At 46.6% G+C, this 17,868-nt stretch overlaps 1 protein-coding gene across 1 annotated transcript in view; it reads left to right on the top strand.

Annotated features, from left to right (window-relative positions):
• The window catches only part of SCNN1B (sodium channel epithelial 1 subunit beta), a 39,310-nt gene extending 28,711 nt beyond the window's left edge, over positions 1-10,599 (top strand). Inside the window, exons 8-13 of the mRNA XM_039493135.1 lie at positions 530-647; positions 1,450-1,525; positions 1,701-1,758; positions 4,340-4,401; positions 8,564-8,639; positions 9,190-10,599. Of these exons, the coding sequence (XP_039349069.1) occupies positions 530-647; positions 1,450-1,525; positions 1,701-1,758; positions 4,340-4,401; positions 8,564-8,639; positions 9,190-9,570 (771 nt within the window). The 3' untranslated portion in view covers positions 9,571-10,599. The remainder of the gene's footprint in view (positions 1-529; positions 648-1,449; positions 1,526-1,700; positions 1,759-4,339; positions 4,402-8,563; positions 8,640-9,189) is intronic.
• Positions 10,600-17,868: the final 7,269 nt, after the last annotated feature.

Genomic DNA, 17,868 nt, shown 5'->3' with positions numbered 1-17,868 from the left:
TAATCAGTTGTGTGTGTGACTGGAGGCAAGCTGCTTAAGCTCTCTGAGACTCAATTATTCCACCTGTTAAATGGGGTTACTACCATTTACTCACCATGGTAAAGAGCTTTGAGATCACTAGATATCAAAGCAGTAAAAGTGCAAAGCAAGCTGAAGTTCTAAAGCAAAGATTTAACAGCTGGGAATTGTAAACCAAACAGTTCCACCGTCTGCCAGTGTGGTCTGATTTGTACACCTGCAGTTTAAAGACAAAAATCCCTTGCATCATGCTTATCACTCCACCTGTAAGAACCATCAGCCTCAAGTCACACAGTGCAGTTCATCTTGTTAAACCAGCAAAACTGGCTCCCTGAGTTAAATGAGCTTTTCCTAACATGAGTCTCCAGAATCTTCCCTTCATTGCAGGAAGAATAGGCCCTTTGGGAGCCTGGTAGGAAGGCATCTGGGAGCGGTGTCTGCACTCTTTGAGGCATTGATCAGTGTGAGAGCATGGCCCAGTTCTAAATGGCTTCTTGTCCCCTCTTTGCAGGCTTGTCTGCGCTCCTGTTTCCAAGCTCAGATGTTTGAAAATTGTGGGTGTGGCCACTATCTGTTTCCTTTACCTGAAGGGGTAAATTATTGCAACAATGAAGATGATCCAGACTGGGGTAAGAACATGAAGTAACGAGGCCCCATAATGCATCAGGGACGGGATCGGAAATGCACAGGGCTCTGTCCGGAGCATTTTAAGTAACTGAATTAAAGGTTTTGCTTGTAGGAGTTCAGCAGTGGCTCCGTTTGCTAACCAGGTGGATAGTGAGGAGGGAGGCAGAGTTCCTAGCTCTGGCATCAGATTAAGAAACCTCAGCTTCCACAGCAGCTTAGCTGAAGGCTGCTCACACAGAGGTGGCCAGCTGGTAACACCACCACCACGTGGGATGACAGGGTTTTCTACTCTGGGCTATGGAGTGAACAGAAACCACCAGCCTCAGCATTTCAGGTCTTCCTAGCCCGGAAAGGTCAGCACTTCTCCACGGGTTTGTACCGATCCCCAGATAAATTCCCCCCCCTTTCAGTACAAGGTGGGACAGAGCTGATGCAATCCTCAGCATAACTGTGTCTGCTCTGAATGTTTCCGAGTGCTGCAGGTCTCTTGTGACAGACATTCGCAGAAAAGGGATTGTAGTAAAACAAGGTGCATTAGTATATTCAATGAGGTTCTGTTTCAAGTGGCAGCCCATGAAACCTGCTGGGGTGATGAAGATCCATCTTACGTAGTACAGTGCTGCAGAATCAATCTGTTAAGCCCTTAATAATAGCTATCTGCAAAAAGTTACATCGTCTAAGAGTTTAACTGTTTTTGCTTAAATGGCTTTCCAAAAAAGCCAGAAGCTTAAAGGGGATGCAAATTTGTGTAGCAGCAAAGTTCTTATCTGAAAGGCTTGTTTGCTTTTTGTTTTCACCAAACAGCATATTGCTATTCTTCACTGAGATCAAGTATAAGACACAGGCAGTTTTGTATTGACTCTTGTAAGGAAACGTGCAAGTAAGTACATGAACTCTCTCTGGCAGCTCTCAAGGTGGAGGGAATTCATCGCTCAGTGAACACTGATCTTAAAATCTAAAATCCTTTTTGGGGGGTTTGAAATCAAACTCAAGTTCTGGTGATTTAAGGGAAGCAAGAAATTCTGTGTATTAATGTTCTTGTCTCTTCTTTCCAGCGACACTCAGTACAAGATGACCATATCGATGGCAGATTGGCCGTCTGAGGCTTCCGAGGTAAAGCCAATTTCTAACTTTTAAAATGGAGATTGATAATGAGATGTGAATCCCTCCGTGTTTGAAGTTAACGTGTTCAGCTGGGCAACCTCCCTCTCTCTGCTAATCGACACTTTGTCAGCACTCAGCAGAGAGACTCTCCAGGATGTGAAATACGAACAGGGAGGGAGAGCTTTTTCTTTAACAGAATTGGAACCAGGAATATTGTATCTGGTTATAAAAAGCAGATAAGGCCTCAGTTCTTTCAAATAGGTGAAAATCAGGAATAGCTGATAGTTAGAACCATGTAAAATTGGTGTCAGTGAGAGGAGAATCCGGCTCTTCATTATTTTAGATGTTCTTTAACTACAATGAGAACAATGGCCGCCTCTTTCAAATCAATACCGCACTCGCCTTTGTAGCTCACTGCTCCACAGACAGAGCTGCCCAGCCAAAGCTATACAATAGGAACATGGTCCAGGACTCCCAGCCGTAACGGAAGGCTACTGTGCATTTCACCATAAACTCCCTGTCTAGCTTACGCACCTCACTATGATCTGCATAGTTCACTTACCCAAGAACAGCTGGAAGCTGCTAGAGAAGCAACATGGAACCTATTGGACTTCACCCTCTCTCAATAGCAGAGAACAACAAAAACCATCCACCTTTGTACTAGATGAAAGAGTTATCTGAAGTAGAAAAGTGTGATAAGATCTCATGCAATAGCCAGTGTGAAAAAGTTCAACATTCCATAAATATATTCATTAAGTAAATGTTCAGGCTGCAGACTTAAGCAGCCAAAGGTCAAGAAATGTAAAAAATAAGGTTGCACACAAAGCCTTAACTCTGCCTCTTTATGTATATATGTAGATCTGCAAATCTGCGGAGAGCAGCTTTATATCCATGGACCGTTTGCAGATTGCAGATTGGACGCAGATACCAATTTTGTATCCGTGCAGGGCTCTCCATATACGTGACAAGTCTTTAATTGTATGATCACATTCTATATGTTTAATACATCATCATCATACAAGATTTTCGACAAGATTTTAGATGGGTGTAACATCCTCTAGTCTGCCCTACTTTGTGTACATTCAAGACCAAGGTCTATTCTCGTTTAGAGAGACCTTTGATCAAAGTAAGCCTTAAAGTATTTAAAAGTATCTCTCACTCTCAGCTGCTGTAAACTTCCCTACTTCATTAGTCATGGCTGACTTTACAGGGAGTTTTAAATGTGAGCAGGATTTAGCAGGAATCCAGCAGGTTTCTGAGAGCAGCAGAAGGTAATGGAAGAAGTGGTGTCACCTCCTCTGGTACAAACCCATGTTAATAGCTTCTGCTTATCTAAGAACAGGTTAGAACAATTATGCAAACCTGAGAGAATGACTCAGGGACTCATTCCGTAGTTGGTAAATGCTTCTGCAGAACCGACAATGCCTTGGTGTCATCACTGGTAAAAGCCACGAACTATGTCAGCTCACTCTGGATCAGCACAGTACAGAGTCGATGTTGCAACAACGAACAGCGCTCCGAGCAACCAGGAAATTACCTGGAGACTAAAAAAGCAGGAGCTAGACTGACAGCAGATCTACTAGAGCTGCGAAGATAATCTTTGTTAAATACGTTATGCGTGTACTCACTTTTCCCCATTTTTCTAGGTAGAACATCTGGGTAATAAAAGTGGTTATTCAGAACAGATACAGGTTCTATGACATCTTTCTAATCATACATGGGAATAGTTCTTATATTTACCCAGTTCTAAAATTCAGAACACCCTTGCCTCCTGTTCTCTGATTTTGCTGACTTCCAGCATACTTAAAGATTCTCCTATTGTTTCCTCTTCCCTACTGTACTTGGGCTTTATTTTCTCTTTAAATGCTCTTCTCTAACACTGATGCAGATTTTCCTCCCTGTATTTTTAGAGCTCTAGTTTTATTTGAGGTTGAGGTTAACTTGTCACTCATCCCCACTGGGGTATCAAGTTTTAGTTGAGGTTTCTGTGAAGGGAGATGCTTCTCCTGGCCTAAGTCCTCTACCTGTTCAGACTCTAGACAGTTCTCATCTACTGCCCCACTTGCTAAGAAACACTGCCATAATAGGCAACTCACTTCATCAAACTGGCCCTTTGGAAGGTTTCATTTACTTGAGTTCAGACCCCAAATCCTTCCAATGATGGAAATTTGACTCTGCTTCCTGTCTGATCCCATTTTCCCAAACACTCTCTAAGTCACCTCACCACATTCTCTCATGATCAGTTGAGAACAGTGAAGCTAAAATTTCAGGGCCTGTAACATGGACTGATAGAAAATTGGAATCTCTGCACAATTACTTCTCTTACCATTTCAGCAGGAATTTTCCTGTTGATTTGCTTCTCTGGGCCCTGGTTCTATGGCTTGGAGGAAAGTCATGTATCTGCAATTGCTATTGACTGAATCACAAATTCCTTTATGTAGTGTAACATCAATGGTTATTTAGTATGGGCAAGTGCCAGAGGTTCCCGCTTTCTGTGGACCTTGGAGGTGATATTTTACCTCCCCCAGAGCGCATGCGGCTCAGAGAGAACATTTCCCTTTTCAGTTATGAATCAATTTTCATTTCCTAGGAGTGGATTTTCCATATTTTGTCCTATGAAAGAGATCTGTCAACAAACGTGACTCTGGACAGGTGAGTAAAAACAGATCTGAGAGAAAATTACAGTGGACATGAAATCATGCCATTGTGCAGAACGAGACCATGTGATTAGGTTCTGAGGGAGAAGTGGACTAGAGGCAACCGCCTGGAGCAGACCTGTGACCCTGACTCTTCCCCTGTGGGGTCTCAGTATTAGGAGCTGTTAGCCTGGGGTTATTTGCAGACTTTGATGTTTTAAACTGAGGCAGGACAAGGAGGTTCTCTGCAACTGAAGTCCATTTGCCCAAGGGATGACTACAGATAAAGTTGCAGGTTCTGTGCTGAATTAGAGAATGAATGCGAGGCTGGCTGGCCATAAAAGGTCTGGCAAAAATGGACAGAAGTAGCACAATAATAATGCTTGGCGGAGCATGAAAGTAAAACCAGCTAGCTACCAGGTTTGGTGATGTGCGAGAGACCACGTTCTGTGGCAAACAGCAGAGGAACATTAACAAGGCCTTCATGGGAGTTAGCCTAACTCCATAATAATGTGAGTCATAAAATAGATTTAAGAGACTGAGGCAGAAGCAAACAGGAAATGCCGCCATGACAGAGGGTACGTCTACACTACGGGATTATTCCAATTTTACAGAAACTAGTTTTTTAAAACAGATTGTATAAAGTCGAGTGCACGCGGCCACACTAAGCACATTAATTCGGCAGTGTGTGTCCATGTACTGAGGCTAGTGTCGATTTCCGGAGCGTTGCACTGTGGGTAGTTATCCTGTAGCTATCCCATAGTTCCCGCAGTCTCCCCTGCCCATTGGAATTCTGGGTTGAGATCCCAATGCATGATGGTGCAAAAACAGTGTCGCGGGTGATTCTGGGTAAATGTCGTCACTCAGTCCTTCCTCCGTGAAAGCAACGGCAGACAATCATTTCGCGTCCTTTTTCCCCTGGATTGCCCTGGCAGACGCCATAGCATGGCAACCATGGAGCCTGTTTTGCCTTTTGTCACTGTCACCGTATGTGTACTGGATGCTGCTGACAGAGGCAGTACTGCAGTGCTACACAGCAGCATTCATTTGCCTTTGCAAGTTAGCAGAGACGATTACCATCCCTCTTGCACCGTCTGCCATTGTAAATCGGCAATGAGATGATGGTTATCAGTCATTTTGCACCGTTTGCAATTGGAAACTGGCGATGACCGTTATCCATCATTTTGTACCGTCTACTGCTGTCATGGGTGCTCCTGGCTGGCCTCGCCGAGGTCGGCCGGGGGCGCGTGGACAAAAATGGGAATGACTCCCCGGGTCATTCCCTTCTTTATGTTTTGTCTAAAAATAGACTCAGTTCTGCCTAGAATATGGGGCAAGTGTACTAGAGAACCAGAGAGCACAGCTGCTCCGGGTCAGAGCCCCAGAGATCCGGCAGAAATGATGAGCTGCATGCCATTCTAGGGGGTGCCCCTGCAACAACCCCAGCCGTTGCTTCCCTCTTCCTCCAACCCTCCTGGGCTACCGTTGCAGTGTCCCCCCATTTGTGTGATAAAGTAATAAAGAATGCAGGAATAAGAAACTCTGACTTTTTAGCGAGATAAAATGAGGGGGAGGCAGCCTCCAGCTGCTATGATAGTCCAGGCAGGACATTAAAGGGGGGGGGGTGCAAGGAGCACAGCCTCCCGCTGCTATGATAGTCCAGGCAGGACATTAAAGGGGGGGGGGGGTGCAAGGAGCGCAGCCTCCCGCTGCTATGATAGTCCAGGCAGTACAGAATCTTTTCTTTAGACATGAAAGTGTTGCCGGCACAAAATACCTGAGGCTACAGCAACAGTGGTTCGTTGCCCGGAGTGCCTCGCTCCAATTAGACACACCAGGGTGGAGAAGCAAAAAAAGGTTTATTTGAGATCTCAAAGCGCAGGATGCTTGGAGACACACGTCTCAGATCAAGCACCCCCCAGACAAGCAGCTCTCTGTCTTTATACATGATCTTAGCTAAGCATGTCTATTACCCCCAATGCCCAGCTCCCCCCCTTCCCCCCCTCTTCTCCCTCCTTTTCAGTTCCCATACAGCAAATACATTATAACGTAGCAATTGCTCTAAACAGGTTAGATCATACTTGGCAAAAAATATATTATCTCGTTAGTAACTTTTCTTGACCAGTCATTCTGTTTCACTCCCTTTAGCCAGGTGCAAGCAGGCTGTATAATTGCCTCCTGGTACTGATAACTAGTTGCCACACATTCCATTCTTTCCATCTGGCCTGTGGGGTTAATTAAAGTCTAAACATAGAAGCGGTTCGGACAAGCAGAGGCCTAATACAGGGAGCCTTCATTGGCACTGTCATTTTCCACCCCTCTGTCAACACTGGGTCATGCCTGGTGCCACCAACAAAAGGGGTGGGGGGAGGAGGGGCTGATGGAGCTCAGTCTCCAGCTGCTATGATGAGGACGGTCACCAAGCATTTTATACCATCTGCCGGGAATGACCAGGAGTCATTCCCATTTTTTCCCAAGCGCCCCCGGCCGACCTCACCGAGGCCAGCCAGGAGCACTCACGGGATGATGAAGACGGTTTTCCACCATTTTGTACTGTCTGCCATCAGGAAAGGAAGGGGAGGGGATGCTGCTGTTCAGTGCTGCAGCACCGCGTCTACCAGCAGCATGCAGTAGACATACAGTGACATTGAAAAGCGCCGAGAAACGGGTTTTTTTCCTTTTCTTTTGGGGGGGGGGGGAAGGGTGTAAATTGACGACATACACCCTGAAACACCCGGGAAAATGTTTTTGACCCCTTCAGGCATTGGGAGCTCAGCCAAGAATGCAAATGCTTTTCGGAGACTGCAGGGACTGTGGGATAGCTGGAGTCCTCAGTCCCCGCTCCCTACCTGAGTGTCCATTTGATTCTTTGGCTTTCCATTACGCTTGTCACACAGCACTGTGCTGTGGCCTCTGTCTATCATAGCCTGGAGATTTTTTCAAATGCTTTGTCATTTCGTCTTCTGTAACGGAGCTCTGATAGAACAGATTTGCCTCCCCATACAGCGATCAGATCCAGAATCTCCCGTACGGTCCATGCTGGAGCTCTTTTTGGATTTGGGACTGCATCGCCACCCGTGCTGATCAGAGCTCCACGCTGGGCAAACAGGAAATGAAATTCAAAAGTTCGCGGGGCTTTTCCTGTCTACCTGGCCAGTGCATCTGAGTTCAGATTGCTTTCCAGAGCGCTCACAATGGTGCATTGTGGGATACCGCCTGGAGGCCAATACCGTTGAATTGCGGCCACACTAACCCTAATCCAACATGGCAATACCGATTTCAGCGCTACTCCCCTCGTCGGGGAGGAGTACAGAAATCGGTTTAAAGAGCCCTTTATATCGATATAAAGGGCTTCATTGTGTGGACGAGTGCAGGGTTAATTCGGTTTAACACTGCTAAATTTGGCTTAAACGCGTAGTGTAGACCAGGCCAGAGACTTGGCAGAAACAAATAAGTAAAGGTGATGGCCAAAATTTTCTTACTTCAACGTTAGGCAATTCTGGAAGTGGCGAGAGCCCACGTTGGCTTCAATGGGAGAGGGGCGGCTTGGCCTCTCTGAAAAGCAGGCTCCTATTTAGGTGCTTAAATATGGATTTCGAAGCCTAATTTTACCACGTCTCTTTTAAAATGGTGTCAAATGGCTACAAAACTAAGCTCCAGCACTTTCTCAGGAACAGCTCTAAAAACCACCAGAAAATGCTAACACAGGCAAAACCAAACGCCTCCCTAGCACACAGTTTATGCCATCCCTTGACTGCCTCCAGAACAGCCATCAGGGGTTATTCAGATGTGTCAGTCAGAGGAAAGGTTGCTAATCAGCTCCCAGACATTTGCTCCTGGCAAGTTCCCCCAAGAGTCTCAAAGCACTTCCAATACAGTCACTAGGCTGCTCTGTTTTTAATGCACCTTTGACTCCTTAAGGGATTCAATTTATAAGGTGCCTGAGAACAAGATCTCTCCCCCAGCAACCAGTCTCACCATTTCTACCTCCTCTACATGCCAGACTGTGTGTTTAACAGAAAGAATATTATAAATGTCACCCCTAGTGCTGCTTTGGGAAGCTTGATCCCAAATGCAAGCCCAGCCCCTCCCAGGGAGAACCAGAGTCCAGCTGGAACTACACTTGAGTAAATGCACAGGGCTAGAATTTAGTCTGAATTAATTCTTGTGTCCTACAGAAATGGGATCATCAAGCTAAATATTTACTTCCAAGAGTATAACTACAGAACCATCTCGGAATCTGCGGCTACAACCGTAAGTGCAGTATCAGGCTCCTGCCTCTAACACACGTGCCAGAGCATGTTTCCGTAGCCTTTTCCAGAAGCCAAATACCTGCAGAGTTCCCACTGAAATGACTCTGCCAGTCTCAGTCTCCGAGCAGTGTCCATGCAGCTCCCCAGAGATTAATCTGAAGTATTTAGAGGTGTCTCCATCACCTGGACTGGGTGGTAAATGCACCTGCTGTGCTGCTCAGTGTAGCTGCTGTGTGGGACTGAACTCCTCCTGGTCAGTACTACTCTCTAGAGGCTGGTTCACAATCCCTTCTTCATTCCTGCTGCTGACCCACCTCCTCCTTTATCCTTGGTTGGGGCGGGGGAAGTGATGCTTAGGAGCACCGTGAAATCTCCTTTGGGGGGAGCAGCTGCCTTCACACACCTCTGTGCCTGCAACATGAGGGCCTGAGCTAAATGTTGCAGGTGTGATCTAGGTGTGGCTAGTCACCTAGTTAAACTTCACCACACACACGCACGCACGCTCCTGGGGCCGATGGTAGGTGGGTCCTGACCTCGTTTTCCTATTTCAGATTGTGTGGCTCCTGTCAAGCTTGGGCGGCCAGTTTGGGTTCTGGATGGGGGGCTCGGTGCTGTGCCTCATTGAATTTGGAGAAATCATCATTGACTTTCTGTGGATCACCATAATTAACATCATCAGCTGGTGCAAAGGCCTGAAGCAGAAACGAGCCCGGGCCCAGTACCCAGACACACCTCCGACAGTGTCAGAGCTGGTGGAGGCGCACACCAATCTTGGGTTCCAACATGAGGACACCAACATCACCCCCCGTGATGAAGTTCCTCCCCCTGGAGCACTCCCACCAGAGCCAGGCACCCCACCCCCCAAGTATGACTCCCTGCGTGTAGACCCACGGGCTGGCATTGACTCGGACAGCGATGCAGAGGCCAGTTAAGAAGCACAGAATATTGCACTGCACTTGGCCACCTGACCCTTGTAACTGACTCTGCACCATGCTCTGCTCGTTAGGAGAGCCGCAGAGGCTAAAAAGGCCACAAAGCTCATTTTAAAGAAATTCCACCCATAAAGCATGGGGGGGGGGCATTGACTTTACTGTATAACATGTGCGTAATTCAATACTGCAATCTATTCCAGTCTAAGACACACTACTGATTTTTTTCGGCAAGTTCCTCCCCCACGCACACTTGTATCTAGAAAGTGCTTATTTGCATGCTGTTTCTGTGATCAATAGCTTCTCATAGAATGACTGATAAACGAATCGTGCTACTAGGTATACGAGTATGATACCAGAATAAAGGCTGTCGCAATGACAACAGGAAATTTATTATATGGGAGGAAAGTCACAAAGGAAAGACTGAGGCTGGCTTGCCGTAGGAAGAGATTGGGACGGCCATGGCATGAGAGTCTGACGGGCTTTGCTCTACGGGGTAGAGCTTTAGAAACTGAAAAGTACAAACTAGAGCCTGTTCTACACTCGTCTGTTTCTGCACAGCTAGCCTGCAAGTAACAGAACTGAAGTGACCCTCCCTTTTTATCTTTTTCTAAGGTCTTCTCAACTCTCAATATTTCTGCCTCCAATTAACCAGCAGTATAAACAGTGACCTACTCCAGATACAAGTTGTGTTGGCTGCTTGCTGGAGCCCGTATGCTTTTTGTTTGCACTCCTATGCTCACTGCTCTGATTTTTTGTAATTAGTTTCCTGCAGATGGGCACATTTGTTAATATATGTTAGAGGTAAACAGTTCAGATTCCAATAAAGATACAAGCACGTCTACCATGGGTGGAGTGACAGGTCACCTAACAGTATCATTCTTGGCAAAAACCTCCAGCTATCATTGCTGAGTTTCCTGGTGGCAGAGCAGGTGACGTTTAGTCTTTCTAAAAAGAGATGCTGCTAGTACAGGATAGGACTAGGTCAGGTGCAGCTTTGGGCAGCTTCCCTAGGCAGCCAGCTCTGCTACTGCAACCACACTAGCCCTGCGATTCCATTTTGCAGACTGCCTCGGGGAGCAGGGTTGCTGTGATATAGTAAAATCTCCATAGGGCACTAGGTAGGTGAGCCTAGGACCTTGCTCTTATGGCTGATATGAACCACGTCTTTGCGAGGAGGGAGCAGCTCCATGCCAAGGCTGCTGTCCCACTGCCTCTCAACCATGCTGCAGATCTAGTTTATAGAAGTAGTTTTCAGAACTTCAAGAAGAAACAAGATTGTGTGGTCAAGTCATGAGAGTCCTGGGGATTAGCCCCAGCTCAGCGGTTCCTGGCTGTGTGGCCATGGGTGAGTTCTCTCCCAGCCCCCTACCTGTAAAATGGGGCTAGTACATTTTCACATATCAGAGGGGTGGTGAGGCTTCATGTTGAAATCCACAGCTGAAAACTGCTATCAAAGTGTAGTGCTATTAATTGGACACAAAATTCTCAAGTCCCAGGCTAGCTGGAGACTCTCCATTCCTCCTTCACACAGCCACAGAAGTGATCGTCCTCACACCCAGCTGCACAACTGATTAACAAAATTCTAGCGAGACACACCCTAACAATCACACAATCAATTACCAGCACAGCAGGCCCTGGTGGCTGCAGTGCCCAGCACATTTGTGTGTCCCCATATTACACCCAGGGCTTTGCACTGGAATTTTATTGTAAGTCGTCCTTGGTTTGGAATTCTGAATACTTCCAGTGATGTTCAAAGAACTAAGCCTTGTGCGCTCTGATGATCGCTCCATACCGCTAATACACACAATGATAAGGAGCTGCATTCTGCACAGGCCTGTCTCCTCCTCCCATTCACATTAACCATTTTGGATAAAGCATTAGGCCATAGGCACCACATTGTAAACCAGGACAGACAAGTCACAAAGACCACTGAATGTCTGCCATTCTGCCCCAGGCAGGGGGAGCCCAAGGACAGCTTTGTCATTAGCTGAGGGCACAGCTCCTGAGAGCAGAAATTGAATTGGTTTTCCTTTCAATATGAAACAGGATTTAGTGTGAATTATTATAAGTAGGATAAAGTTAGGGATAAGTGACTCATTCTCTAAAGTCCCAAGCCTGCCATGAGCTCCAGCTGGGCAGATCTCTGTTCCCACACACAGCGCAGGGGTTCAGTGCAAGCATCACCCCCATCAGAACTGATTACAGGATGGGATTCAAAGAGAAAAGTGAATGGCTTTCTTTCCACAGCTGGGAAACGGCTCTCTCACCATTAGTGTTTCCTCGATGGAGCCACTTGCAGTCTACATTTTAAAAGTTTCTACCAGTTGGAAAGTTTTATTTCCTGCACCTACAATGGGGAACATGGGTAAAAACCAACAACAGTTTTCAAAGAAGTAGAAACTTTCTGAGTGCGCTCACTGAGAGAGGAAGAATATAACAAGTAACAACTCAACACAGCCCAGAACATTGAGGACACCTTTTTCCTCATTAAGACATACCAGCCCTGAATTTGATTAATTTACATAATAATTTTGGGCAGATTTCTAGTTTCAAAATCAATGACACCAAAGGCCTTTTACTGTATTTATAATCTCAATTTGTTAAATACTGGAGAATTCACATTACAGACCAAATCTCTAGTACATCCCTCTATTAAACCATTGCTAGAGGAGAGCTGGATATAGATGGAAATCTCTAATTTCACAGACTGCAGGGATAAATTTACTAAAAATGAATGGGAGCTACACGTTATCATCCTTTCCTGATCTTACCATTTACAGCGCCCTGAATCCTTTCCCTCCTTTTGTTAAAGAAAGTTATCTAAATTAGCCACACAATGTGTTTGTTTAAGCAAATGCCCTAAAATCTGCAGAGACTATCTACATCAAACAAAGCAACATCATGAACTAGGTTCTTAAGAATTTCAATATCTGTTTTCCCTACATAAATGAACATTTACTACAGTCCTATAGCTGCAGTTCCCAGCATAACAGAAGTGAAACCGAATTCCCTTATTCTATCAACCCGTAATTTCATTTGTTCTGTTGACGCCAAAGGAAGCTTTTATTTACGAGAACAACCCTTATACCTCCCATTCATTAAATCTACGGAAAAAACAGCCTCTCCGTTATCCTTCCACACTCCCACCCTTTCCTTCTATACTAGGAATACTTATGGTTCTTCAAATCATTTTAATTATTGGTGAAAGACTGTTTCTTGGGCTACTGAGGAGGAGCAGGCTGGGGGAGTTTGGCAGATATTACCAGCAGCCCTTTCTATTGTGTTTTCATGTATGGGCTAGAGGCTGATCCTATACTCTGCGCACTAGAGAGATTTCTACAAATACAAAGAAAGAAAGAATCCGTGCCACGTATTACCAGCAGATTTGCAAACGATACAAAACCTGCATGTTGCCACTAATGCCACCTAATCAATATTTTAATCTCAAAGCGCTGGTCGCTCACTCTGGGAGACAGCGTTCATTTTGTCAGGTCTAGGGAAAAGGGGCAGGATCCAAGATGTATCCATTAGAATCTTCTAACTGTCCTAAAACCAGGAGATAGCTAGATTAAGTAGTAGACTCTAATTTTCCAAATACTGGTCTAGCATTCCTGTAACTTCTATTTGCATATCTCATCTAAACACTACATACTTTAAATAATCAGCATTTCAAAAGGAAGCTTCTTTAGGTCAGTAAATGGAGCCATTCTGTCAAACTTTTGCCTTGAAAATGTGGCATTTTCGCTTTCCATACACAAGGGGAACAGCACAGCTACCTACCACACTTTATGAGTAAAGGGCTGAGCCTGCACCTCACTTCCACGGATCAGATTCCTTACTTACTGTTGAACCAACTCAGCCCCAGCCAGGACCGTACCCCAGAACTCTCACCATGCAGGGATGAGCTCTCAGCAGTCAGTGAGGGAACCCACCTACCCCAGCACTCAAGAGGGGTTGAGGCACTTTAGGTCCCCAGTATCTGCAGCAGATGCTTTTAGGGTTAATAAAAGGGGAGTCTGCTGTCCTGTGCAATAAACAGACACACACATGAACCAGCTTCTCACTTAAGTTCTGCTGCTATTTCCAGTTCATGTGCTTCTTATTCACCAGTTTGTTAGTGTTTGTAGAAGACAGAAGCTAACAACAGATGGAGACCAGCCTATTCCAGACAGCTAATTATGTTATCTGCGCAGGTGGTGTTGTAAGGAAGAGCTCGCCTAGCCCTGGGTACATCGAGAGCGAAACCATGAGCAAGTAAAAATAACCAGAATTAGTGACAGGGCAGATGAAATGCAGTTAGGAAACCTGCTCAGGACAGCAAGATCCAGTTCTTACAAGAGCTGTCCTAGCCCTTTACTGTTCAACTCCTCACTCCCCTCCTACCCATTAAATAGGTTACTTCCTTCCTTAGGCAGAGGATGACTCTATATTGCACCCGCCTTCAAAGAGTTTCTCTAGAGTCTGAGAGTGCTTCACTGTGCAACCCATGTGGCCGTTGCGTGAGAACTGGGTACACGAACAAACCTCTGGTTCTGGGCCAGTGCATTCTAGCACATTCGTAGTAACACAGAGCAGCTCCTCAGCCACAGACCTCCACAGCTCTGTGCAGCAGCGGGCACACATTGCTCTCCTCATTTTACAGATGAGTTAGTCTAGCCACAGAGAAGCGATTTGCTTAAGGCACCAAGCAAAACAGGGAGTTGAGAATAAACCCAGGTCTCCTGATTCCACCTCTGGTGTCCTAGCCACTGGACAATGCCACCTCAATCACTTGCAACAGCTATTTCATAGGAGCACAACAGCTGTTCCAGCCCAGAGCCAGGGTGGATTTAGAAGCATGTGTCAAAATCTCGTTTGGCCCCACTATTGGCCCAAGCCTATGCCTTACACAGCGGCACAGCAGAGTGCGTAAGCCTGGGAGGCCAGCTGCAGAGACAGGAGACAGAGTCTGTTCCAAATCCAGCCCTCACCAGAACAGCTGATGAATCAGGTCCCCTCCAATATAGTATCCTCTAGCTCAGGGATCGGCAACCTTTGGCACACAGCCCAGCAGGGTAAGCACCCTGGTGGGCCAGGCCAGTTTGTTTACCTGCTGCATCCATAGGTTTGGCCGATCGCGGCTCCCATTGGCCGCAGTTCGCTGCTCCAGTCCAATGAGGGAAGCCACAGCCAGCACATCCCTGAGCCTGCGCCGCTTCCCGCAGCCCCCATTGGCCTGGAGCAGCGAATCGCGGCCAGTGGGAGCCGCTATCGGCCGAACCTGTGGACATGGCAGGTAAACAAACCAGCTCGGCCCACCAGGGGCCTTACCCTAGCGGGCTGCGGGCCAAAGGTTGCCAATCCCTGCTCTAGCTCACTAAGGCCTGGTCCAGAAGGGGGCCTCTGGGCACTACAACAACAGAAATAACAAAAGAAAATCATCGAATCATAGACTATCAGGGTTGGAAGGGACCTCAGGAGGTATCTAGTCCAACCCCCTGCTCAAAGCAGGACCAATCCCCAGACGGTGCAAAAATACACCATCATGTCTAAGATCCTGCCTAGGAGTAAACATCTGCCATGCTCTCAGACCTTTATTCCTAGCTGGGTGCCTGCAGGATTATTCACTCTGCGAACTGCAACAGCAGCTACAGCCTGGAAACAAAAGGCAAACAGGAGCCACTAAACTCCTCACTTTCGAGTTACAAAGCAGAGAAAAGATGGGAGAGGCTCAAATCGTGAGAGATTAAGCCCCTCGCAGGGTAAATTGGAACAGCATGTTCTCTGGCAGCAGGTGGAAAGTTTACAATTCTAGGCATTGCTGGTTTATAGAGGGTGTTTGACAAACTAATAAAATGAAAAATGTGCCTTAGGTACTTGAGTCAGGGTGTTTACTTACTTGGTTATTTCTCCCAAAGTGATCAATAAGAACGCAGGACGTGTAGGTTTGACTGCCCCTTGCCAGTGGGGTATTCTGTTGGCTCAGCAAGCAGAAGAGTCTGGGCCCCATGGAAGGATACAAGCTGACCTCAGACAGTCACATACTGCCAGCAGCTAGCAGCTCAATGGCCTCAGAGAGTTTAGAGTAAAAATGTGCACATCCCTGCTCTTGGGCAGGCTACAAAGAACAAACGAGTTCAGAGCTCACCAGAGATGAGATTCTCCAGTGTGCTCCACAAACAGCTTCTTTGTTCCAGCTGAAAGGAGAGGCTGCACCATGAGACAAGGCCCATACCCACGCCTGATGCCCAATTCCTACTGTACAGGGAGAGCTGCTCAAGTCAACTTCACCCTTATGCAGATGTTGCCAATCAGCAAGACCTTGGGCCATTTACAACATATAGGCCCAGCAGCAAGTATGATTTGAGGCCTTACCCATTAGATGGGCCAATACTGAAGCAAATAAGGAAGGGCCAATCTGCCTGAGGCAAACCTCAAAGTATGAGATTGAGAGGGCAGGAGATAGGGTCACCAAGGTTTTCAACACTACAATTCCCTCCTTGCTATACACCAAAGCACTTATTGATAGATTCATAGATTCTAGGACTGGAAGGGACCTCGAGAGGTCATCGAGTCCAGTCCCCTGCCCTCATGGCAGGACCAAATACTGTCTAGATCATCCCTGATAGACATTTATCTAACCTACTCTTAAATATCTCCAGAGATGGAGATTCCACAACCTCCCTAGGCAATTTATTCCAGTGTTTAGGAAAAAGTTCCTGTCAGGAATGTCCAACCTAAACCTCCCTTGCTGCAGTTTAAGCCCATTGCTTCTTGTTCTATCCTTAGAGGCTAAGGCTGTCACGGAGTGTGGGGGAGTCAGGGCCCTGCACCCCCCACTTCCTGCGATTCACCGTGACTCTCAGCCAGCCAGCAAAACAGAAGGTTTATTAGATGACAGGACACAGTCCCAAACAGGGCTTGTAGGTACAACCAGGACCCCCCAGCCAGGTCCCTCTGGGGTGCAAGGATCTTAGACCCCAGACTTGGGGTTCCCTGCCTCTTCCCAGCCAGCCCAAAAACTGAAACAAAAACTCTCCAGCAGGCTCTCTCCCCCTCCCCCTTTGACCAGTTTCTTGGGCAAAGGTGTCGACTCCCCCCACCCCTCTTCCTGGCTCAGGTACCGGCCCTCACCTAAAGTCATCCCCTGCTCTCCCATCCCCCCATGCAGACAGTCCCAGTAAAACTAAATGACATTCCCAGGTCAATCCACCCCACTCCCTACTGCGTCACAAAGGTGAACAAGTTTTCTCCCTCTTCCTCCTGACACTCTTTTAGATACCTGAAAATTGCTATCATGTCCCCTCTCAGTCTTCTCTTTTCCAAACTAAACAAACCCAATTCCTTCAGCTTCCTTCATAGGTCATGTTCTCAAGACCTTTAATCATTCTTGTTGCTCTTCTCTGGACCCTCTCCAGTTTCTCCACATCTTTCTTGAAATGCAGTGCCCAGAACTGGACACAATACTCCAGTTGAGGCCTGACCAGTGCAGAGTAGAGTGGAAGAATGACTTCTCGTGTCTTGCTCACAACATACCTATTAATGCATCCCAGAATGTTTGCTTTTTTTGCAACAGCATCACACTGTTGACTCAGATTTAGCTTGTGGTCCACTATAACCCCTAGATCCCTTTCTGCCGTACTCCTTCCTAGACAGTCTCTTCCCGTTCTGTATGTGTGAAACTGATTGTTCCTTCCTAAGTGGAGCACTTTGCATTTGTCTTTGTTAAACTTCATCCTGTTTACCTCAGACCATTTCTCCAATTTGTCCAGTTCATTTTGAATTATGACCCTATCCTCCAAAGCAGTTGCAATCCCTCCCAGTTTGGCATCATCTGCAAACTTAATAAGCATACTTTCTATGCCAATATCTAAGTCGTTGATGAAGATATTGAACAGATCCAGTCCCAAAACAGACCCCTGCAGAACCCCTCTTGTTATACCTTTCCAGCAGGATTGGGAACCATTAATAACTACTCTGAGTATGGTTATCCAGCCAGTTGCTTCGTGCCTTGCACCATTGCGGGAGCATGCTGAGGTTTTGTTTCTGCTCTGTGACACCCCTGAATGTGTTGCCTGGTTACATAAACTGATGGGGTGTTTTCGTTGAGATGCTGAGTCAGCTCCAGGTGTATAAATGACATTATTAGTGTCTCAGCAGCCCGGGGCTGCTGCAACAGCACTTCTGATCTAGCGCACCCTTCCCTGTGCAACTCCCCATGAGAACTGGCATCTCCTCTGGAAGGACACAGCACCCCACCCCTGCTGAACTACAGGGACAGGAGCCACGTAGCAGTAAAAATGAAGCAGTGTGAAATGT

Source organism: Mauremys reevesii, linkage group 10 (assembly GCF_016161935.1).
Source record: "Mauremys reevesii isolate NIE-2019 linkage group 10, ASM1616193v1, whole genome shotgun sequence".
Lineage (NCBI taxonomy): Eukaryota > Metazoa > Chordata > Testudines > Geoemydidae > Mauremys > Mauremys reevesii.
The sequence above is the reverse complement of the archived record's forward strand: the minus strand, read 5'-3'. Positions and strand labels throughout refer to the sequence as shown.